Raw genomic sequence first — 25978 nt, 5'->3', positions numbered from 1 at the left:
AGTCGAATTATTGCCCTTTTAGTCCTATAAATAAATTAAGGAATTCCTTAAATATAAATAAATATTTTTGTTTGAGAAATTAAATATAAATACTAGTTCCATTTCTTCTTCTTACAGGTCTCAACCCTAAAACCCTAAACCCTGTGCCTCTCCAATGGCGGAATCATTTCCCGTAAAACCAAAGCTCCGGCCAACTTCCAGCAAAAACACGCCGACCCCTGAATCCAAGTACTGGAGATCCTTCAAAATCCCTAAAGATATCTCAACTACTCCATCCAAATCCCTAATTTACCCCATCACTTCGATTTCGTTTTCCCCAGTTGCGCCTCATGATTTCGCCGCCACGCATTCCGCCTCCGTAACCGTATTTTCCGGCCAAACTCTCGAGCCCAAGCCCAACATCTCGTCCTTCTCGGACGTCGCCGCTTCCGTGTCTTTCCGCTGTGATGGGAAACTCGTTGCGGCAGGAGATTTAACAGGTGCGGTCCACGTGTTCGATGCAAAGTCTCGGAACCAACTCCGCCTTCTAAAGGGTCATTCCGCCGCAGCTCGCGTCGTCTGTTACCCACGCGCTGCTGATAAGTTTCACCTGTTCTCTGGTGGGGACGATTCTGTTGTTAAGTATTGGGATGTGACGAGTGAGAAGTGTGTTTTTGATCTTTTGGGGCACAAGGATTATGTGCGATGCGGGGATGCTTCACCGGTGAGTGATGATATGTTTGTTTCGGGATCTTATGATCACAGGGTTAGGATTTGGGATGTGAGAGTGTCCAACACTGGTTCTGGTTCTGTCATGGACTTGAATCATGAAAAGCCTGTAGAGAGTGTGATTTACTTACCATCAGGAGGATTGGTTGCAACTGCAGGAGGCAATTTTGTGAAAATATGGGATGTGATTGGAGGTGGGAAGCTCTTGTATTCTATGGAGAGCCATAATAAGACCGTAACATCGATTTGTTTAGGTAAGATCGCAAAAGAAAGTGTAGAAGATGCTGAACAATCTAGGATTCTGAGTGTATCTTTGGATGGGTACATGAAGGTTTTCGATTATGCAAAGTTCAAGATTGTTCATTCCATGAGATTCCCAAACCCTCTTTTGTCAGTGGGGTTTTCGCCCGATTGCTCCACTCGAGTGATTGGAACATCCAATGGCATTATGTATGTTGGCAGACGTAAAGGGAAAGGTGAGAGCAAAAATTCAGGAGATCTATTGGGGTCGGAAGCTGCAGATGATGGGCAGAACAGAAGAATCCTAAGGCCTTCTTATTTTAGGTATTTTCATCGAGGGCAAAGTGAGAAGCCTTCTGAAGAGGATCACTTGATCAAAAGGCCCAAGAAAGTGAAGGTAGCAGAGCATGATAAATTATTGAAGAAGTTCAGGCATAAGGAGGCATTAGTCGCGGCTTTGAATGGGAAGAATCCAGAGAATATTGTGGCTGTTATGGAGGAACTGATAGCACGAAAGAAGTTGCTGAAATGTGTGTCGAATCTGGACATTGATGAACTTGGCCTGTTACTGGGTTTTCTACAGAAGTACTCAACAATGCCAAGGCATGGAGGGTTGCTGATGAGGTTGGCGAATAAGGTTGTTGAATTGCGGGATGAAGATATAAGATCTTCGGAGCAACTGAGGATTCATATTAGAAATCTGAAAAGAGATGTTGAAGAGGAGTTGAAAATACAGCAATCTTTGCTTGAAATACAGGGTATAATTTCTCCTATGCTGAAGATTGCTGCTAAAAGATGAAGAGGAGAAGCTCTTGATTTTTGTTTGTTGGATTAACGTATTATTCAAGCTAAAATCTCTCATCCGCCTGTTTGTTGGAAGGACATTGAACAAGATTATTATTCACATATTGTATTTCCTTGTGTTAGATTATTATTTACAATTTACAAGCATTGTTAGTTGAATTTCGTATCACTTTTCACGACCATATTACTTATTATTGTCGTGTCATAAATGAAGTACGACCGAGAAATGGTATTTAATTCTTGAGATCATCGTACAATGCCCCGCCTTGCCTCTAATCCAGTTGAATCCTGCTATTTCAAACTATTTTTCATTATTTTTCTAAATTCCACATCAATAGAAAATATGTCATTCCATTCATCTACTTTTAAAGAAAATTTTTATGTACGTAATGCGTATAAAAAATGAGAAAACCCAAAAGGGTACGTGGATCGAGTAAGCAGGAGATCGGATAATTCTTTATGCCAAATGTGTCAATTAAATCCCAAATTGTACAATGTAAACTAACACACATACATAGGGGAATCTAACACAAGCGGCTACAATTCATAATTTACAAGTAGTTTCATTATGTGGTCTTCCATCCATGTTCTTGGTCTCAAGTCCAGTTAAATGTTGCTAACTGGAAGCTCCTACACACAAAAAGTGTTGCCTCAGAATGCGATATCGCAGCTTTTTTGTGTTCATATCAATCAGTATATAAATATAATATGATGTCATCTAAAGTGTGCGTGTGAAGGTACCTGAAGTTTTTGGGGTCGCCAAATCTTCTGTGGCTTGACCAGAATCAACTGTTTTTGTCCGGTCCCTCTTGTCATCCTTTGATAACATCAAAGATCTGAGCTTGGACGATGCTCTAAGTGAATGGATCAAAGGCGCTTCCTCTTCATCTTCGTCTTGTTTTTCTTCAACCCCAGCATCCTGATCGGATCCACTGATTGAATCCTCCCCTCCACTAGAACTTTGCTCATCAAATAGCCTTTTGCCTTGTAGATTCTGATTCTTACGAGGGCGGCCTCGACGTCTCACAGATGTCCCTTCTTTAGCATCTACAACATGAAAGAGAACTTTGAATCAAGTTGTGACTTGTAGGAGTGAAGGGTTCTGAAAACCTCAAATGGAAGCACTTGTGAGGTGCACAAATAAGGGGACAGGTTACAACCTATTGACACAGGAACATGAGGTGTCAAAACATGAATATTTTAGTGGAGTAAATCTTCCATCAAATGTGAGCGGTAAATAAAAGCCCAAAAATTTAGAACCCCAAATCCATCGTAATACTCAAATCTCGAATGCAAAAAAAAAAAAAAAAAACAAAAAAAACAAATTAAACAGCCTCCTTAAATTAAAGATGTAAATTGCATATGAATCAGATAATGCACAACAGCACATTAAAAAAGAAAGAATACAGGAAAAATAAAAGATGGAGAGGGAATAAGATGCATCAAAGCGAAGGCCTAGTGATACCTTTTACGCCTTCATTTTTCGCATATTTCTCACGAAGGTTGTCTAGAAAGGTGAAATAGGGGCGCCACCCACTAGGATCTTCATCCTTGTTCACATTTTCAGTTCTTCTTTCTACTCCTCTTATTCTAATAATAAGAAAAAACATAAGAGCATTAACTTGATAGCATTAGGAATATTTGCAATCATTACCTCGGCTGGTATTTGCTTTGATAAGTGAGACAGGTCAACAATCCAGACGAAATTGGTTTGTGGAATTACGGATATCTCTAAATACACCTCGAGCACATTTCATATATTTAGAAAGTGACAAGGTTCTCATAGAACCTACAATAACTTGCTGTTTCTATTTATTTGGGGACTTGGACCCAGATTTATATTTAAGTAAACACAAATAGTTCATAAGACATAGAAGCAGATAAGAGTTAGCTTTGACAAATGAATGACTAATAAATGGCAAGCAAGTACAACTCTTTGGTTACATTATTCACCACTCTTGATGCCTATTAAGAAGCATCAGAGTACAATCACATTATATCAGATAGATGCATTTCACGTCACTCAGATTACATGAGCACCGTGTTTTTCGGGTGGCTTAACAAACTCAAGATCACATAAACCACACTCCACAAACATGATGTTTTTATGTACCCCAGAAACCAGGAATTGGAACAAACAGAATATTTAGCCAGCCATCTTATGTTTGCTAGATGTGTACACAAAAGATAGAGCTCTTACACGTCAAGTATATCAGGCGCAGGAAGCTTCGATATAAACTGCAGCAGCACCCCATCCAGGAAAGACAACTGCCTTGGGGCATGCAAGAATGCATAATTGATACCCTCTTTGACGATATTCATAATTTCAGATTTGTACTTATTTCGAGCAGCGCCAACATATGACCCAGATAGCCGAGAAGCCAAATCTTTACATTCCTGCAATGACTTGCTCGACAATGATTTATCATTGCCAGAGGAAACTACTAAGAGATACCTTTGGTGTGCCTAGCCAACAATAATACAAAATAAGTATTGTATAACATTAAAATGGTAAATGACAATTAGAAACTACAGGAGTTTGTTTCCTCATCAACTACATACTGCACTTGTAAAATGAACAAAATTCTTAACCAAGAAGATATAATAAAATTGGAAGGGTTCATACAAAAAAAAAAAAAAAAAAAGCAGTGATAAAGTAGCGAGCCCTTTAACTTAGTATTACCTTTTTCAGTGCTTCCAGAAGAAGACTTGAAATATCTCCTTTTTTCTTCAAAGCAGTAAGTAGATGCTTTACAATTTCAGTAACACTAGAGCCATAAGTCTCCAGATGAGAAATTATCTCTGGTGCAAGATGTTCCTGAATTAGAAGGCAATCATATAAAATGTCTAACTCCTTGATCACAAGGGAAAACAAAAAGGAAACACAATTTAAGATGGTGTTCAAATTATGATATTACCTATAATATTTCCCTAACGACAAGCATATATGTCAAGCCTTTGCACCCAGAAAAAAATAATGGAAACCTAAAATGACCTCGATGCAGATCAATTTGTGGAATCCTAACGGATTTTAATACGGATCAATTAACTGTCCTATTCTCCTCCTTCAGGGGGGATAAAGTATAAACTAGTATAGCTACCTTAGGAACTGAATCTGTCGCCACTAATTTGGCTAGAGCAAACATGACAGCATCTCTATTGGTCTCCTCAATATATTCTTTGTTGCCATTTTCATCCTCTGCGTCAGCTGCAGTGCATGAAATGAGCACGTCACATGAACAGATATTAAACAAACACAAACTACTTTAAAGGTACATTTCAGTCTGAAAGGGAGAAAGAAAATTCATAATGATCAGACACAATACATACCGTTAAAGAAAGTAGTATTTGTCAAAACACGAAAAAAGAAAAAGAAAAAAAAGAGGGAAGAAGATAGCATTTTCCCATGTGGAAACAACCAGTGTATGCACATAATCAAGTTCAGGGCACAAAGCCCTTGAAATCAAGGGGACCTAGAAGAGAAACATATGCAGTCTGGCCCACGAGAGCATCTGCTATTTTTTGAACTCAAGACTTTAAAGTTGAACAAGAAAACCTTTTCCACCATGCAAAGTTCCTCTCTCTTAAAAAAAAAAAGGCATGATAATTGGAATATAATGCTAAAATCACATTCCAGACACATAACAAGGCCCATAAATATTGCATGAATACTGACAACGAAACATCACTTCCTACCTGCAGTAACATACACAAGAAAATAGTCTCTCATATACCAGGTTTCGTTTTATTTATCTGATGAGAAGTTGCGGGGGGAAAAATCATTCAATGGGATGAGAATTTTGAAAGCAGTTCAGAACCTTACAAACTTAATGTTGCAATTGCTTAGTTTGTGAAGTTGGGTGTTGATTGGAGATAGAAATCAGTGGACATATAGGAACTCACTCGATTTATAGCATATGAAAACTTGAAAGTAAAAGGTGAACTGTATATATTATCTAATATTATCAAAAAGTACCACATAAGTATCCTCAATTGTTCTTGTCATGCTACAGTTTGCTTTGGCCTTTAAAGTCAACAAAATAGACATGTCTGAAATCCAAAGCATAATTACTTTATTTGCAGAAATTAAGTATCAAATGCCTTCTATTTTCTCTCTATGTTTCCGTGTGATGCTATTCCAGTGAATTATCTCATTCTATTTTATGCATGATGTTCTTTCTGCAACAGAAATGCCCATTTTGGGGAAAGATGGAAAACAATAAGAGCGAGTACAATAAGTCGAGCAAAAGGCAGTATTAAAATAAACATCAAATTTTGGGAAGTGCAACAAGAATTGATCATCAAACAGGCCATGCAAACAGATCGTTTAATCGTACATGAAATTGCAAAGTCACACAATGTTTCAACCAAATTTTACAGAAACTGAAAAAGAGAAAAATAACACGCATAAACATGGGACCTGAACTAAACCTTGTGGTTTGTGTCACAAAACTCCCATGACCATACAATCTTTTGCAATTAATTGCAAGATTATAAACATGCCAAAAAAGTAAAGCTCCATCTATCAACAAATGTACTTATCTTGTTACCTGACATATTGAGCAGTTGCTCACACATTTTCCAGTATTTCTCAATGATTGTCTTGTCCGGGCAGTACCCTAATATATCTAGCTTAGTCAAATCAAATTTAGTCTTTTTGAACAAACACCAAATATCAGAAACGATGGCACAGACCTGTAGATTATGGAACAAAGTTGTTACTCTTTATTTCAGATGAAACATAGCTTAGAATGTATAGAAGGAATGCAGAAATAAAAACAAATACATGAACATGTAATCACCACAAAAAGGGCTTACTCTATATGCTAGCAGATTTCCAGATCCTCCATCACCATTTATTTTAATGGGAGTTTGAAGAAAGTATTCAAGTTGTTCCAACAAGGCATTTCGTTTCCATAAAAGAGAAGATACAAATGTCTCCGACACTGTTTCACTGGACACAACAGATTGGAGGCACCAGGAAACATGCAGAAACATATTGAGAAGCAGGAAGGCAATAACCTGAGTTACCACAAGCATCTGATTATCGGCGAGCGCAAAAGAGACATCAGTTTTGTATAAAGATCACATAGATGACATAGACAGCACAAACCTCCTCGTCTATGTTTCTGAAACTTTGAAGAACATGCACCAGATCTTTATACAAGGTTTCAAGAGGAACCTTACGAGATAACTGAATTTCATACAGCCTTTTCAGATTTACTAGCAGAGAGTATTCGTCACCACCATTCTGCGGAGAAAAACTTTTCAACTCTCAAAACTTCACAAATAATATAGAGATGATTAGTAGAACAGCCCATACCACAACATCTTTCAACGCAGATTTTAATTTCACCATTATCTCGTCCTCTAGCTCCTTGACCTGATTCTGACCAAAATCTTGCAACTCTCCTTGGCTCTCGGTGGCACAGAACTTAACTGCTTTAACACATGACCTCAGAGCATCCTTATCACCATGCTTAAAAAAGGCCTCTCTCATAAGTTGAAGAGTAGCCTTAAAATTCTGAAAAGAGAAAGAACATTTACTTATAGTGCTTGGTAAGTTGCACATAGCCAAGGATTTATAAACATACCTGTTCTTGTCTCTTTAGTGAATAAAGCTCAAGATTCATGTGAACGATAATTTCAACAAGAGGTGCCACTTTGTCCTTGTCAGACAAAAATTTGCGTAGGAGTTGAGGATAGGTCTTCATCATGGCAACAGTTATGTCACGTTTATTGTTTTCAAACATTTCCTGAAATTATTTTTGACAAAAACTTGAAACATAATTCTAGTATGATAAAGAAAGAACAATACAAAACAAGGGGAAAACATAGGCAATTAACGCAAAATGAAAAGTCCAAGTGACAAGAAGAGGATACAACTGAAATCTCACAAACCTTTTGAGCTTTAGTCAGATGCGGGTTTCTATTATCAGTCGCAGGAACAATCCTTTCTCCAACAGCCTTTTTGATGGACGCAAACAGAAGCCTAATTAAATTCGTAGCATCTGCATCATCAAGCTCAGCTGAGGGGCTGTCCTCCAGAAGCATATGAATGATGCACTTCCAATCCTGAAAGTAAACCAATTCAATCAGCGAAAACAAAGCCATGTCTGACCAGATTAAAAATCAGCACCAACATGTCTAAAATTTGCTGAGGAGAGATTCAAATTTTGAAAAAGGAAAATATATATATATATATATATATATATATATATATATATCACTTAATATCCAGATTATTGAGGTTCGATAGTATCATGTGGATGCACATATATCTATGTGTTAGATCGAAAAATGGAGTGAGGAATGAAAATAAAGGTGGTATATAATAACACATCGAGGTCCCAGAGGAAATCAAGAAATAACAACCTCAAGGCTCAAACCGAATATCAAAACTTAAAAATTCACAAGGAGCATTAAAACTATTGATTGTGTCAACTGTGAACAGTCAATAAAACATGTAGCTAAAAGACTCTTTACAGTCATAGATCATTGGTTAATACACCTAAATCTATTTGGGTTCAATGGCGATATTATTTCGTGGGAAGAAAATTGTGATTAGCTATAAAAGGTCCTGACTCATATACTTATCTTCTGCTTTTCTTACTTTCTTTCCTTCTATTCAAATTTGGTTAGGAGTTGAAGTGGTGACCGGTGAACCTTATTAATCTTGGACTTGACCATGCACCTTCTGCATGTTCAACTACAACTCAACATCAATAGAAACTGAACTTGAAAGCACAAAATTAGCACAAAATTACAGTAGAGACGATTTCCAGTAATGTATGTAACATACTTTCATGGCCCCCATGTAATCCCACACGTCATCGATGACATATGAACTCAAAACAGGGTCCGCTGAAAATTCTTTTAGTATCTGTAACATTCTATTGATATGAATCTCTGAAGAATCATTATCACTGGCTGCAAAAGAAACATCTGACTTAGTTAAAAAAATGCCGGAAAAGAAAAGAAAAGTATTAAAAAACAGGTGAAAGAAACCTGCTGAGTGAGGTTGTGAATCATTAAATTTCTGAGCAATCAAATGATCATAAACCAGTGCTCCAATGGCATGCCTAACTTCAGGTGGATCGTCAATCAATAAATCATACAAGGAACCTAATTCTTCGTCAGGCACAAGTTGATGTCTGAAATATACCCAAACACACTTGTCAAAATAATTCTATGCCCAATCACCATGAATGGAAAACAATTCAAAACCGCAATTGATTGGCAGGATTAGTCATTACCAACATACCTCAACAGTTGTTTTACAAGCCCTATTGCACATACTGACACAGAAATATCAATATCGTCGGCAAGTTCAAGCATCCGTTTGTAAAATCTCTCCGTGAAAAGGTTAAGTGATGGCACATTATCATCCACCTCATAAAGATTTTGCAATGCCAGAACAGAGGCCTTTCTCACACCAGCACTCTTTCAAATTATGATAGAAAGAAAAATGTTCAATAACAATGGAAATAAAAGCTTGTCACCCTTGCAATAATTTACATTCACCATTTATGACTTACTTTGTCGTTTAATGTCCATCCAAGATATTTCAAATACAAATCCTGCAAGAACAATGAGGGATATGAAAGTACCCACACCCCAAGTGACTCTATGCATGACATCCGGATGTCTGGATCAATGTCTCGATAACGATGCACAAATAACCTTCAAGAAATAAGTTTCTAGTATAAATAAAGAGAATATGAATTCCCAAGCATAATAGAAGTAACAAAAAACACCTTATCAAATCCACTTGGGCTAATAATCATACCCAGTAAAAATTTTCCGCATCATCTCTTCCAAGATGGTTATCTTATCATGCGTTGTGGATAGCCGTATACTGAGTGATTCTACTCGAGGTCCTTCAACCTTTTTCTTCTTTTCCGCATTCAACTGTCTCTGAGTGGTTTCTCTCTGTGCACCAAGCATTTTAGCAACATTGATGAAGGATGATACTAGCTGAAGGCCCATCAATGAGGCAAGCTGACGATATACTCTAGGAGGAGTGCTGACACACACCAAGACAAGTGTAAGCATAATGCCGCCGTCGGCTTAGATTGAAATTGCATAGTAATAGCTTCGAAGTTGTTACCATGACAATGCAATAATGTAGTCCAAGCACTTGTCAAAGAGTGACTGATCAAACAGAGGTCCATTTTGGCATTCACTTACCACATTGTCCCAAAAATAGACAAGATTGTCTTTGAAATTCTTGAAATCCCGTTTTGAACTTTGATAATCTTCAATTTCACCCTATGTTCCGGTAAATTAAGGAAAATCTAGTGTCTCTTTGCTTCTTTGTATTTATTTTTACTGCTCTCCAGGGAAACAGATTGCATTTTTTGTGAAATGGGAGAGGCGAATTGAATTTAAACAACCAAATAATTCAATGTTAAGATAATATTATTCTTCATAGATTAGAAAATAAATCCCATTGACATCCGATGATGTACAAATTAATACCAGGGAAACAAAATGTACTACAGAAGACAACTTTAAATTTTAAAAATAAAGAAAAAGGCAGAGGATACTCTTCTGGCCATATTAACGAGAGCAACAACAACATCATCAACATCAGTCTCGTCTAGATCCTCTTCATGAAGATGATACTTTGCTCCGCATGCCTATAAGTGATGATGGCAGTATTACGCAGTGAACTATGAAAAAAATAATATGATCATTCACAATATATGACGACCTCGAAAAGTAAAGTTAATAGCTCGGCTGTTGCAGATTTTTGGTTTCTCTCATACAGTTCAACCCATCGTTTGACCACGTCAGGAATTCCTTTCCCGTCACTTTTGATAACTTCTGCAACACATTTACCTTTTGTCAAGGCAAGCAAGTGGTATGCCTACTAATATGCATGCATGTCAGGGAATAAACAAGAAGAGGAAAAAGGCAAGAGTCAACATACCCGTAGAGACCACTTCAAATGAGATTAGACCGAATTAAAAATGAAAAGCAACATGACCTAACAGTTATAACTACAGCGAGCTCTCTGAACAATTCACCTATTCTAATACATAACTCAACATTCCCCACTATGGCCAACTGCTTTCCACCTCGAGTGAGAAAAAAAATAAAACTAACATTATGAAAAAAAATTGCCATAGACGAATAATAAATGAAATGCCACTAAATATATAACTAAAATAAGCCCAGATTAAATCCTAAATATTGGTCCGGCTCCACGAGGCGGGAAAGAAAATCGCACACACAGTCACGACTGCCCCCAGCAATTCAATAAATATCAGGTGTCGTTTGGTTTCAGAGATTGAAGGTTTAAAATTGAGATTCAAATGCTTCAGTTCGAGTTTGGGTATCTTTTCACTTTTCAGTTAACTCCAGCAATGTAGGTAATGCTGTGGGAATCCAAAAACGCTACTTCTAAAAAAAACCTAAATCAATATGATCTAAAAAACCTAAATGGAAGTTCAGATTACCAATTAAACTCATGTCGGTTTTGCGAGCCACAGCAGCCGAGGTCGAAGCATCTTCAGTGGCCTTATTACGCCTATATTTTCGGCGAGGTTCTTGGAAATCATCCGAAGACTCTTCCTTCTCCTCCTCCAACCCGACATCAATTTTGTCCATGCGCGTGAAATCGGTGGACCTAACCGGAGCCCTAGCCCTTTTCTACTCGAACACATACATCACGAAAACCAAAATTAATAGTTCTACAGCATAATTGAGCAGAAACATGGTCCTTATTGATGGTTAATCTACTAACCGAACGACGAGCCACAGTTTCCGGCGCTACTGGTTCTTCTTCCATGAAATATCTAGCGGCGGCGACAAAAATCACTTGATTTAGTGGACGGTAATAGTAGATGGAGCTCGTTCTCGTATTCGCGAATCCCTTGCTCTGGAGAAGGGAACTGATCTTCCCGCCAAAGGAAAATTGTGCTGCAGAAGTTGAAGCAAAATGACAGTGGAGCGGGAAGTCATAAGGGGGGCGGACTCGCCTATTAATTTACTAGTGATGTTTTAAAAAAAGAATTAATTTTTTGAAAATGAAAATTGTTAATTTTAGTCTTGTATATTTTTTTTTGTTGAATTAAATTTTTTTTTTTTTTTTTATGTTTTGAATTCAATCTTTAGCTTTTATCATCAAATATGGTTGTTCAGTCACTTTGTTTTATAAGAATTTGACATATTTAAATTTCCATAAATGATAAAGAAGTGTGGAAGATACGTTAAAATTGTGTAGCTTGTGGATGATGATCTTGACACTGGGATTTAAAATATCGCATCAATTTTATAGGCAACATTAACATCAGTATTTGTTTCGATAAGATGTGTGTTTTGATTGGTTTTTATAAGGTTGGTAGCAATTAGGTTAATAATTTTGAGAGTCAGCTCAGATATAGACGTGGTAACTTAAAAAAATATTTAAACAAATAACTTTTTCAATTGTTTTATTTTTTAAAAAAAAATACAAAAGCGATTTTTTGTTTGATTAAATGTTGAGATTTTTTAATATAGCATAGACGAAAGCTGAAAAGTCAAAATAAATTATAGCTAAAAAAACTTTTCAAGTGTTTTTAAAAAAACTTTTATAAACAAACATTGTAATTTTAAGAAAAATGCTTTTAAAAAAAATAAAAAAATTAACCTATTGACTTGTTTAACCAAACAAATTTAGTACTTGATAATTTTAGTATTGTGTCGAATATTTAAAATTACATTTTTGTAATTTGCTATATATGTTGTTGACGTTTTGTATTTCGATCTATTTACGACAATAAATTGCACATTTTTTTTTATTATAATCATTTTTGGTCGAAATGATAACACGATATTGAAAGATATTAATACGTCAAATGCCACATAACAACGAATATTGCATATGTGGCATCAATCTAGTGAAACGTGACTACAAATTTTTTAAAAAAAATTGCAAACTATTGAATTAATACTATAAATCGACTAAATCTATTACCGATAATAAAAATAACATATAAATTATAGGAACAAAATTTTAATTTTCCCGTTATTTAAAAATATAATACATCCCATCGCGTTAACCCGCTAAAATTGGACCGAAACATACAATTATTAATCAAATAAATATACTCTCAAAAATAAAATAAAAAATCAAATAAAGCCATAAAGGTTCAACATTATAATTAGAATCAGAAATATTAAATAAATCAAGTCCGATAAGGTTCGAACACATTAAAAAATTATCATAAAGCCCACGAGATCTTTCATTAACCAATAGATAATTATTTTTCTATAATTTGGAAGGTAAGTTTTCATTTTTATAATCTAAAACTCTCTTGTTTTATAGGCAGAATTTTATTGGGTGATTGCTAACTTGAAAATTCAAAGATTTTCGTCGGGATGTATCTGAGACTCCGAAGTTGTTTGTTAATGAATAACTATGGGCGTATACGTTTTTTAGTAAATATAAATTTCATTGATTAAAGTTTTAAAATACAAAATACACCGGACGTAGGCAAATTATACAAACACTAACCGCATCGGGTAAATCCGATCAATGCAATCAAATATCAATAAGCTATCAACAAAGAGTTACTAGAACATAGTAAAATTCAGCGACGAAATCGAGATATTCAACAAAAACACACATAGAAAGATTAAGTGACGAAACCGGAATATTCAACTAAACACGTATATGGACAAAAACTTTGATCCTAAAAAGTATCTCGTACACATTATGACAAGCTCTTTGAAAATCAAGCAATCATGAGTTTGCAAAATATAATAAACCATGCAAGAAAAATCTCAATATCTCGAGCTATAATCGAATCTATTAAGTAATCATATTATATATATGTATTTGCCTACGTACATCAAACTAAAATAATTTAAAATTTTGGATGTGAAAATTAATTTCACGAAGAAAAAATAATTATAATATCGTTATTTATCTTTTTATTATTTATTTTAAATGATTTTATTGTCTTAAAAGTTCATACGAAATATTGAAAACATATATTTCATATCTTTAATTACAATAAATCAAGCCTCGTGACCATTTATTTTTATTATTTTATAAATATATAAAAATTGCATGCCCTTTAATGACACAAATTTTCCACCACGCACTCGTGTTGTGGTTAAAAAAAGCTAATGAGAAAATCAACATTGACTTGAGATTTCTTCTACAATAAACCAAAGAATTTTCGATCAAGATTTCTTGATGCCTTGCTCAATATTGTTGTGTGGATTTAAATCCTGGTAGATATATTAATGTAAGATTTGAAAATTGTTATAGATTAAAAAATATCATTTTCACGTACATTTGACATGATATCATTAAAAAAGTAGTTTTTTAACCGAAATATGAACACACATGTGTTCAAAAAGTCACCTTAACAAAGTTAAATCATGAAAATCTTATAAAAAGTCAATTCCTCAAAGACCTCTTGTTTAATTTTCATAAGATCAACAATATATTTTCGATGTTTCACAATAACTTTTGATAAAAAGAACAAAAAAAAAAAAAAGAAAAAAAAAGGGTCATATCTTTATTGTCTTGTACGAGCTGGAACTTGCACAATGCTTTGAATGAGTCTTGAATTTTATTTATTTTTTGAGAGTAAGAGTCTTGGATTCTTAAACAAGTTTTAGACGTGATATTTCCTCAAAGTTTATATTATCATTTCGCCTGTAATTACATGTAAGTTATTTATTAGATAGTCCCATTATTACGGTTTCGAAAGTCTAAAAAAAATTAATAAATAATTTATGACTTAATAATAAAAGAAGAATGATCGATTTTGAAGATACTGGAGCAATAAACAAATAGAAATCCCTTTTGTTTATTCTCCGTTGACAATGAAAAGGCAGACCCATGTTGGAGGTAACAAATTTTGTGGCGACAAAGCAGCTCCAACGGTCTCCTACCATCCTTGCTAATGAATAATGATATATTTATCCTTGAATTATGTCGCATTTAACAACATAAATACATTTATTAATTAATATGCTAAAATATTTTTTTCTATTAATAGATATTTAAATATGATATAAATTTTTTTTTGTGTGTTGATATTATTTTGTTTGATTGAAAGTTTTTTGTTCTTTTGTAAAGTTGCTTTTTTGCTTTGATGTATGTAGATAAAAACTCACTCCCACTAATCTTCACTTCTTTTTAGATGTATTATAAGTGGATTTGAATTAATGGAATCTATATATATATATATATATACACACACACATATACATATATTTTATCATAGATACATATCTGTCGTAGGTCCTATAATAAAATATATGGAGCATGCCTTGTCACGAACATTACTTTGTTTAGGTCTATATACGGTTTTGTTAGAGGAATAATATTTGAATAATTATTTATTCATTTTTAAAGTTATCGATTAATTTCAAATTTCCAGGGTCAAATAGATTGAGGGATAAAATTGTAAAAATTTATTCCATCAAATTAATTTAAAATTAGAACAATAAATAGGTAATAATACGGGATAAAACTCAAATACGTCCTTAAAGTTTCCTAACTTTCCAAAAAATATACTAACACTTTATTCGTTCCTAATTATGTCCCTTATTTAACAAATAGTTTTCTTAATATGTCCCTCAAACTAAAAATTGTCTATAATACCCTTATTCTAACAATTATAATTAATATTTCCTCTGGGCTCAGAAAACTCAGAAAATGGTATCAGAGCCTAGGTAATTTTATTCTGACTTTATATTATTCATTAAATCATATTTTTCTTTGTTGAGGAAGAGATTTTCAACAAACCATGGATTCAAACGAGAGTTTGAACCAGAAGGATTTCATTTATATAAAATCTCATAAACAAGTGAATCTATTTAAAATAGATTATTTACAACAGAACTTAAAGAGACTTGAGTCTTTTATACTCTCTGAAGAGATTAAGAAATATGATTTCTAATTCTCAATTTCTAGAAATCACACCAGATTCCTCTAAACTCTCCGGAGATCTTAGAAAAATTCAAAAGACGGTACAATATTACAGTAATCAGCTGTATAAAATACCTCGGCAGATTGGAGAAAACCTTAAAAAACATGAAGAAAATCTTGTAACTCTAAAGGATCTTCAAACTAAAATTATAAATCTAGAACATAATTTTGGTTCTAGAAAGGAAAATACAGGAGGAAGGTTACCACTCTCGTTTGGTACCGAACCTCTGTTACATCAGAAAGGTAAAACCAAAATGGTTCAAAAACCTTTAACTGATGATGAATTGATGATTAATCTTATAAAGACAGTATCAGAGAAAAACACTATCTGATGACTACTTTAGAAAGATTAAATCTCGAGGATCTACAAGATCTTGCGGATTCTTTTTCGAATCTTAAAGTAGTAGATCTAAAAATGAATTCTCCTGAGGGTGAACAACCCATAGGGAATCCCCCGAGATATGTGGTTAAAACAGAAGAACCACATAGTGAGTTTCATGTTGGAGAAAATTCACATCCAGCAGGAACCAGATCAAGAAGGAGTAATATACCAATACATCAAACTCCTTATGGAAAAACCGTTTTAGACCCGATACATCCTTATGGGGTTATGTTAAACCTGGATGTTCTGGACTTCAAAAACAGAGAAGATCTCATAGATGATTGGACATCAGCCATGAGAATAGCAGCAGGAACTTTAGATCTCAATAAAGAAGGATTTATCAAACTTCTTGAAATGAGTCTAATGGGATCTGTCAAAATAGCTTGGGAAATTACCATGTCAGAAACCAAGGAATCAATCTTAGCAGGAGAATCACTTAGCGAGATTGGAGGAAGAATGGCCACCCTTTTTAAAACACAATTCATAGGGGTAGACTATTTCAATAATCAAGATACAGAGAAAAAGAGAAGATATACTCAAGCTCTGTATAGCCTCGAGTTACATGATATCTGTTTAGTTGATGAATATATTATGTTATTCACCAAATACAGATGAAATTCGGGAGTTGAAGAAAATGTACTCATTCAGCTATTTTTCGCAAAAATGTCAAGCCCCTGGAGAGAAATGTTGATAAAAGAATACGTTCCAGGTAATCTTGATACTTTGGCAAGACGCGCCTCTTTTTTGAAAGGAAAATTGGTGGAATGGTGTCATATGACAGCATTACAGAAGAACTACAAGAAAATAAGGGGTATTAACAAGCATACTCCTCTATGTTGTAGAAAAAATGATCTCCCTACGGTTATAGGGAATAAATCACAGGGATTTAAAAGAAAGAAATTCAGAAATAATCCCTACAATAAAAGAATAAAAAATTCTTGGAAACCAATAACATTTTGGTCCAAACAAAAGGCCAGATCTTATAGATCAGGTAGAAGAAATGGACCTACAAGAACATCCCTAGCAACAAACTCATCACAAGGCAGGGGAAGAACACCATCTACAAGAACTTTCAAAAGAACTCGTACGAGAGCAAGTGAAAGTTTCAAGGATTGCAACTGCTGGACATGTGGAGCAAGAGGACATATATCTACAAACTGTCCAGAAAACGAGAAAAAAAGGAGTTAAACTCTTTGAAGCAACACCAGATATGGATGAAGCGGTATTCTTTCAAGATCTAGTCCAAGTATATCAATTTGAAGATATCCCCTCAGATGAAAGTATATATGAAGAAGAGATATTGTTTAACCAAGATGAATCTGAAGATGAATCAGAATCAGAATCAGAATAAAGAAGAAGTGTTTCGACACGAAACACATGAGAGTTTGGCTGGATTTTTTAGTCAAACCACGATATCTCATAATATGGTCTAAAGGATTATGAGAGAAAATCCAACATTACAGAAGTACCAAGGATTTTCGGCAGGACAAGTAGAGAGGGTCTTAGGCAACCTAGGGCTAAGACAAATAAGACATCATTTGATTTACAAAGTATCCAGAAGGAAAATGGCAATCCCGATGGAGTTAATAAGTAATCAAATATAGATGCAGTTAATTCATTTTGAAGAAGTAAGAGAGGAATTGCAAAAGCTGAAAAGTGAGGTAGCAAGAACGATGTCTTAGATTCATATTGGAGCAATCCAAATAATGATCAAGGCAACTTTTAAAGAAGGAATAGATTCACCCATAGATATCGTAGTATATGATAAAAGAATGGAGAATATCCAAGATGTTGTTCTGGGTATGATCTCAGGAAATCTATGTGCAGAAAAAATTGTAAGAGTTATCTATCCAAGAATAACCTACAATTTAGCTGACAGAAACTTTAGTCGAACCTTGACGTTGCATCAAAACTTCAAGGAAAAAAGATTAATGAAGGAAGGTAATAGACCATATTCTATTACTTATCAAATTTCATATGTTATTTCTAATACGCACCATTCTGAATTATTTATTAGAAATGAGTTTATTGAAATTCCATAAATATTTGGAAAAGTTGCTCAAGCAATATACCCGAAAAGAATCGAGTTTCCTTTAATTCAGGAAACATACATTCAAATACAAGATAAACCGGTTCTATACAGAGATCTAAAAATAGAACCCCAAAGGTTATCTTTCCAAGGTGACCGAATGACAAGTCGAAGGTGGGAAAAATCTCCTATTCAGGAAATTTCACCAGAAGAAAAAGAGTTTTCAATAATAGGAAAACTTAGATCTTCAGAAGGATGGAAAGAAGTCAAAATAGTATTCGAAATTACAAGTCACAGGAACCAATTTCCTTGTAACTCGATTTACTATTTAGAGCAGCAGGTAACAAAAACTTACCAAAGATTAATAAATATTAGAGAATTGGAAGTTCAAATCTGTGGAATTTCAGGAAAAGAAGTGGATCAGCTCATTCTTGGCCTAGAGTTTTTGGAGGACCATAAACCATGGAAACGCCTTGAAAAAGGAATAGAGTTTATGGCAAAAGAAAAAAACTTGGAGGATTCAATAAGAATTCTACGAGATGGAAAACCATGAGAATTGGATAAGGAACAATCCCTTAATCAGATTCGAAAACTCTGTTTACAAACAGAGGAAGAAGCAATTGTTGAAATTAGTAAGTCATGAACATGATTTACTAGAACGCATTGAAGAAGTGAAAATGAGTAACCATACTCTACCTTCTGAGGCCTTAGGAAAACTAAAGGTAAATAGTCTTAATCGGATTATTGAGTTACAACACAATCTGTTAAAAATGGCGGGGCCATTTAGTAATCCTTTTAAAAAATGACAACAAGTCCTTTCTCCATATACATTCCAATAGGAATGTTGTATGAACAATATAAGGCTAAATATTTTGCAGCTTATATTGACTCGGGAGCAGGAATTTGTACAGCAAAAAGAGGAGTCTTCCCTGAAGAATGTGAAGAAGAATTGCCAAAAATTGCTGGACGAGGTTTCTCTCGAAGAATTTTAATTCTTTGCAAAGGAATAAAACAAGCAGAGATCCTTATAGGAGGAGCAGGTCAAACACCTTGGTACAAGGTAAAGACACCACCAATCTATTTCCATAATACAGGAGCTGATATCCTGTTAGGAAATAACTTCTTACAAATGTTTAAGAAGTACACACAAGACAATGAGTCAAGAAGACTTATGTTAACTACAATTTATGATCATAAAATTATTGTTCAACGACTCAAGGTTGCTTTTTATCGACAAATACCGATAATATTTCGCAGCCAGCGTGGTGATAAAGGACAACTTTTTCACCCAAAAATGAAAGATCCAAGAAGGTTTGGAGAAACCATGTTGAAAATAACAACAGAACAAGAACTCCAAACAGAGGATATGAAGCTTCTCAAAGTAACTCTAAATCACAGAGATATAGAGTTAGAAAATAAGGTATCCCTTGAAGATGTCAAAAAGAGGCTCAAAGAAAGTTACAACGAGCATCCTTTGTCATGATGGGATAAAAATCAACTCAAAGCCAGTCTTACTCTAAAGGAAGGCAAAGAGTATGAATTCGTCAGATATAAGTCTATCCCAATGAACATAACAGATCAAAGGGATATGAGAATGATTATCAAGGAACATTTGGACCTTGGTCTAATCAAAGAAGGAGTTTCACCATATAGCAGCCCAGGTTTTCTGGTCAGAAATTATGGTGAAATAAAAAGAGAAAAACCCAGGTTAGTTATTAACTACCAAGGTATTAATAAAATCCTGGAGTTTGATGGGTACTTTATACCCAGTAGAGAACATCTAATTAGCTGTGTACGAAATGCTAGAGTGTTCTCAAAATTTGATTGTAAGTCTGAATTTTAACATATTCGAATGAAAGAAGGCAGTAAGAAATTCACAGCCTTCTTTACACCACAAGGACATTATATCTCGGAAGTTATGCCTATAAGATTGGCTAATGCACCCCAAATATTTCAAAGAAAGATGGATAATCTTTTTAAAGATTATTTCAACTTCATGTTTGTTTATATTGATGATATTCTTATAGCATCAAGAAACATAGATGAACATATTAAACATTTAGAGATTTTCTCTAAAATTTGTACACAAGAAGGACTGGTTTTATCTGAAAAGAAAGCAGTCATAGCAACAAGGAAAATTGAATTCCTTGGAATTGAGATTGATGAAACTAGAATAATTCTACAACCTCATATTGTGGAAAAGGTAAATAATTTTCCAGATAAACTTAAAGATGTAAAACAACTCCAGAGTTTTCTAGGAGTAGTTAATTTTGCAGGGATGTTCATAAACAATCTAGCAATGTATAGAAAGGTGTTTAGTCCTTTGTTAAAAAAGGATGCAAGGTTTATATGGACCGATGAACATACTGAATGGGTGAACCAATTAAAGAAGATATGTAAGAATCTCCCAAAAATGGTTATACCCGTGGATGAAGATGATCTGGTGTTATTTATAGACGCCAGTGACGAATGGTGGGCAGCAGTTCTTACTAAGATCACTCCGGATGGAGAAATACCATGCAGATACTATAGCGGTCTTTTTTCAGAATCTGAGGCTATCAGATGGCATATCAACGAAAAGGAATTTTATGCAGTTAAAAGGGCTTTCGAAAAATGGCCATTATTTTTACTTGCTAAAAAATTCGCTTTGAAGGTTGATAACACTCAGGTAAAAGCTTTTATAAGGAATAAGATTGAATCTAAACCTGAGAAGGCCAGGTTATTAAGATGACAAGCTTTATGTCAAAATTATATTTTTGATATTGTTATTATTAAATCTCATGAAAATATTCTTGCAAATTTCTTAACAAGAGATGGAAGGCAGTGACGTAGATTTCATCATGAAAATGCAGATGCATCTCAGGGAACACCTTGGGTTGCTTCAAACCGAGTTCAACCAGCTTGTCATAAGTGCCGATATGGCGGGCAGGTTACAACAAGCTGATCGGATCAAAGTATCTAATCGAATCACAGGATGTATGCAAGCTCAAACTCAACTATGGGCTGCTATTCAAGGGCCAATTATGCGTGCCATAGAAAAACCACTTGTTTCTCAAAAACAAGAAATACAGCCACCGGTTGTAAAACAATATGTTGAGGATTCTAATACTCAAGAAAAAGCGCTAATCTATCATCAGCTTTTGATGATCTAGATAAAACAACAATTGATGAGGATAACTCATCAAGTCAACCCTCCGCCTCTGGGGCAAAAGAGAAAGAGATCAATCTTAGGCCCCACGCTGACAAGGACAAATCTAAGATTGATACTAACCCAGTTGTAATTTCTCCATTTCAGTTTTATCAACAAAGATGGGAGAAATTAAGTACAAGAAGTGAAATCAACCCGATCACTTGCAGAGTTGATGTTGCAGAAATATATCCAAGGGTTTGGCTAAAAAACAATGTCAATCATAAGGATGTAAAGCTATGGTATGAATTTGGGGTTCTAGCCTCAGTTTATACAACTTCGCCAGGCTTTCAGGAAATATCACAACTACCAAAATGGATTCAGAAAGCAGTCCAAGAAACATGTGCAAATAATGATCATTTGTCCAGATGAGATGTGCTCGAGTTATACTTCTTTAGTGCAGCTTCAGAACCAACAGGGAAAGTATCACACGAGCCCTTTCATTTCATCAAGCTAAGAAGACCTAACATGAATAATCAAAGATTTATCAAGGATCCTATATCTGAAGAAATACCATTGGTGTCCATCTTTGGAAAAAATGAAATTTCAACCAGAAGGGCATGGGGTATTTGGGTTTGTCTCATCGAGATGGATAAGGTCAAGTTTCCGTTCAAATTTTATCAAAATTCTGTGAACGGATCATTTCTGTTAAACACAATGACAGAAAAAACTACAGCTTTTGCGAAAGAACTCTTCGAAATGAAGAGGAACTTTTTGTGGAACAACAAGCTGCCGGGGAGTAAATAAACTCGCCAAAAATTTTGTAACATGGCTCATATCGGAAGATGGTCAGAGAATATCTGCCCAGAATGTCCAAATCAGAAGGAGCCAGAATTCGGAAAAACCTTCAAACCCCGAACAGATCAAAAAGATTTTTCCGAGACAAGCAAAGGTGGACAGGGACCACCAAAACCGCGTTTTCCCAGGGGCCCACTGCAAAAGCAAAAGATGCCCCGACAACAATAAAGAAGATATTTGAGAAGAATAAATCCAAAAGAAAAAGTCAAGCATATGACTCCTCCACTAGTAAAAGATGTCATCGGGCATGTGACTCCCACTAGCAAAAGATGCCAACAATAATGGCATAAAGAATTCAAGACAGCTGTAAGATTCCCTGAAGTTTCTCGGTGAAACGAGTGAAACTTCGGCTATAAATACAGGATTTTAAGGAAGCTGAAGACATCGATCATTTTCTTCAGTTTTCTTACAAATAAAATATTGTTATATTTCTCTTTCTATTGTATTAAGTTTTACTTTTATGTATTTCAAGAACAAGGCTACTATGAGTAGCTAAACAAGTTATCTCCTCCTCTTCAAAGGAGGTTGATTTATGTAATAATATGTTGTCTGAATAAATTTCCGAAGCTCTTCTCTATCATGTTATTTTATTTAAAAAATTAAGCTTTTACTATACGCCCTAAGGTAGGAAACGAAATAGGGATGTGCTAGCTGCTGCTAAAAGAGTCTGTGTCAGGAACCATCGGTTGCGATCGCGTGGTTTGGTTGTGAGGAACAACCTGTAAAACCCGGTGGACATAACCCGGCAACAGTGTGGTCAAAGAGGTATTCTGTTTTAATTTACTGACGGAAGCATGATGGGATTAAGCATTTAAATTTTAAATAGGGAAATAAAGGGTAGAATGAGCATTATTTAGTTTTAAGAACAAATTCAAGAAACTATTTAATGAATCAGAGATATATTTGGAACATGAAAAGTGAAAGGGATATAATACGGAAAATGGAAAAGATACAGGGATATATTTAGGAATTGTCCCATTAGATTCGAACTCTAAGTTTTCTCAAACTTCAGAGTATTATTAGGGACAATTCCTAAATATATCCCTGTATCTTTTTCATTTTCCGTATTATATCCCTTTCACTTTTCATGTTCCAAATATATCTCTGATTCATTAAATAGTTTTTTGAATTTGTCCTTAAAACTAAATAATGCCCATTCTACCCTTTATTTCCCTATTTAAAATTTAAAGGCTTAATCTCATCATGCTTCCGTCAGTAAATTAAAGCAGAATACCTCTTTGACCACACTATTGCCGGGTTTTGTCCACCGGATTTTACAGGTTGTTCCTCACAACCAAACCACACGATCGCAACCGATGGTTCCTGACACAAACTCCTTCAGCAGCAGCTAGCACATCCCTATTTTGTTTCCTACCTTAGGACGTATAGTAAAAGCTTAATTTTTTAAATAAAATAACATGATAGAGAAGAGCTTCAGAAGTTTATTCAGACAATATATTATTACATAAATCAACCTTCTTTGAAGAGGAGGAGATAACTTGTTTAGCTACTCATAGTAGCCTTGTTCTTGAAATACATAAAAGTAAAACTTAATACAATAGAAAGAGAAATATTACAATATTTTATTTGTAAGAAAACTGAAGGAAATGATCGATGTCTTAAGCTTCCTTAAAATCCTATATTTATAGCCGAAGCTCCACTCGTTTCATCGAGAAACTTCAGGTAATCTTACAGCTGTCTTGAATTCTTTATGCCATTATTGTTGGCATCTTTTGCTATTGGGAGTCACATGCCCGATGACATCTTTTACTAGTGGAGGAGTCACATGCTTGACTTTTTCTTTTGGATTTATTCTCCTCACATGCCTTCTTTATTGTTGTCGGGGCATCTTTTGTTTTTGCAGTGGGCCCCTGGGAAAACCTTTGCTTGTCTTGGAAAAATTTTTTCGATTCGTTCGGGTTTTGAAGGTTTTTCCGAATTCTGACTCATTCTGGTTTGGACATTCTGGGCAGATATTCTCTGACCATCTTCCGATATGAGCCATGTTACAAAATTTTCGACGAGTTTCTTTACTCCCCGGCAGCTTATTGTTCCACAAAAAGTTCCTCTTCTTTTCGAAGAGTTCTTCCGCAAAAGCCGTATTTTTTCCTGCATTGTGTTTAACAGGAATGACCAGTTCACAGAATTTTGATAAAATTTGAACGAAAACTTGACCTTATCCATCTCGGTGAGACAAACCCAAATACCCCATGCCCTTTTGGTTGAAATTTCATTTTCTCCAAAAGTGGACACCAATGGTATTTCTTCAGATATAGGATCCTTGATAAATATTTGATTATTCATTTCAGGTCTCCTTAGCTTGATGAAATGAAAGGGCTCGTGTGATCCTTTCCCTGTTGGTTCTGGAGCTGCACTAAAGAAGTATAACTCGAGCACATCTCCTCTGGACAAATGATCATTATTTGCCCATGTTTCTTGGACTGCTTCCTGAATCCATTTTGGTAGTTGTGATATTTTCTGGAAGCCTGGTGAAGTTGTATAAACTGAGGCTAGAGCCCCAAATTCATACCATAGCTTTACATCCTTATGATTGATATTGTTTTTTAGCCAAACCCTTGGATATATTTCTGCAACATCAACCCTGCAAGTGATCGGGTTGATTTCACTTCCTGTACTTAATTTCTCCCATCTTTTTTGATAAACCTGAAATGGAGAAATTACAGCTGGGTTAGTATCAATCTTAGATTTGCCCTTGTCAGTGTGAGGCCTAAGATTGATCTCTTCCTCTTTTACCCCAGAGGCGGAGGGTTGACTTGATGAGTTATCCTCATCAATTGTTGTTTTATCTAGATCATCAAAAGCTGATGATAGATTAGCGCTTTTTTCTTAAGTATTAGAATCCTCAACATATTGTTTTACAACCGGTGGCTGTATTTGTTATTTTTTAGAAACCAGTGGTTTTTCTATGGCATGCATAATTGGCCCTTGAATAGCAACCCATAGTTGAGTTTGAGTTTGCATACATCCTATGATTCGATTGGATACTTTGATCCGATCAGCTTGTTGTAACCTGCCCGCCATATCGGCACTTATGACAAGCTGGTTGAACTCGGTTTGAAGCAACCCAAGGTGTTCCCTGAGATGCCTCTGCATTTTCATGATGAAATCTTCGTCACTGCCTTCCATCTCTTGTTAAGAAATCTGCAAGAATATTTTCATGAGATTTAATAATAACAATATCAAAAATATAATTTTGACATAAAGTTTGCCATCTTAATAACCTAGCATTCTTAGGTTTAGATTCAATCTTATTCCTTAGGAAAGCTTTTACCTGAGTGTTATCAACCTTCAAAGTGAATTTTTTAGCAAGTAAAAATAATGGCCATTTTTCGAAAGCCCTTTTAACTGCATAAAATTTCTTTTCGTTGATATGCCATCTGATAGCCCCAGATTCTGAAAAAAGACCGTTACAGTATCTGCATGGTATTTCTCCATCCGGAGTGATTTTAGTAAGAACTGCTGCCCACCATTCGTCACTGGCGTCTATAAATAACACCAGATCATCTTCATCCACGGGTATAGCCATTTTTGGGAGATTTTTACATATCTCCTTTAATTGGTTCACCCCTTTAGTATGTTTATCGGTCCATATAAACCTTGCATCCTTTTTTAACAAAGGACTAAACACCTTTCTATACATTGCTAGATTGTTTATGAACATCCCTGCAAAATTAACTACTCCTAGAAAACTTTGAAGTTGTTTTACATCTTTGAGTTTATCTGAAAAATTCTTTACCTTTTCCACAATATGAGGTTGTAGAATTATTTCAGTTTCATCAATTTCAATTCCAAGGAATTCAATTTTCCTTGTTGCTATGACTGCTTTCTTTTCAGATAAAATCAGTCCTTCTTGTGTACAAATTTTAGAGA

General features: G+C 35.0%; 2 protein-coding genes across 2 annotated transcripts; one reads left to right on the top strand and one right to left on the bottom strand.

Moving 5' to 3' along the window:
- The first annotated feature begins 127 nt into the window (after nt 1-127).
- LOC140891724 (protein SLOW WALKER 1) lies at nt 128-1971 on the top strand. Its single transcript, XM_073300340.1, has one exon. It carries the CDS (start codon nt 155-157, stop codon nt 1745-1747), a length of 1593 nt encoding a protein of 530 aa, XP_073156441.1. The 5' UTR covers nt 128-154; the 3' UTR covers nt 1748-1971.
- Nucleotides 1972-2181: 210 nt separating this feature from the next.
- On the bottom strand, nt 2182-11733 carry LOC140887146 (sister-chromatid cohesion protein 3). Its single transcript, XM_073294211.1, has 22 exons — nt 11504-11733; nt 11217-11409; nt 10469-10581; nt 10302-10394; nt 9863-10023; nt 9542-9778; nt 9291-9435; nt 9017-9195; nt 8761-8906; nt 8555-8682; nt 7654-7827; nt 7347-7508; nt 7076-7276; nt 6866-7003; nt 6571-6774; nt 6303-6447; nt 4854-4960; nt 4436-4570; nt 3953-4218; nt 3218-3342; nt 2494-2799; nt 2182-2382 (listed from the first exon to the last, which is right to left on the bottom strand). The coding sequence occupies exons 1-22, from the start codon at nt 11546-11548 to the stop codon at nt 2369-2371; spliced, it is 3417 nt and encodes a 1138-aa protein (XP_073150312.1). The 5' UTR covers nt 11549-11733; the 3' UTR covers nt 2182-2368.
- Nucleotides 11734-25978: the final 14245 nt, after the last annotated feature.

This window comes from Henckelia pumila, chromosome 3 (assembly GCF_033568475.1).
Source record: "Henckelia pumila isolate YLH828 chromosome 3, ASM3356847v2, whole genome shotgun sequence".
In the NCBI taxonomy this organism is placed as follows: Eukaryota; Viridiplantae; Streptophyta; class Magnoliopsida; order Lamiales; family Gesneriaceae; genus Henckelia; species Henckelia pumila.
The sequence above is the reverse complement of the archived record's forward strand: the minus strand, read 5'-3'. Positions and strand labels throughout refer to the sequence as shown.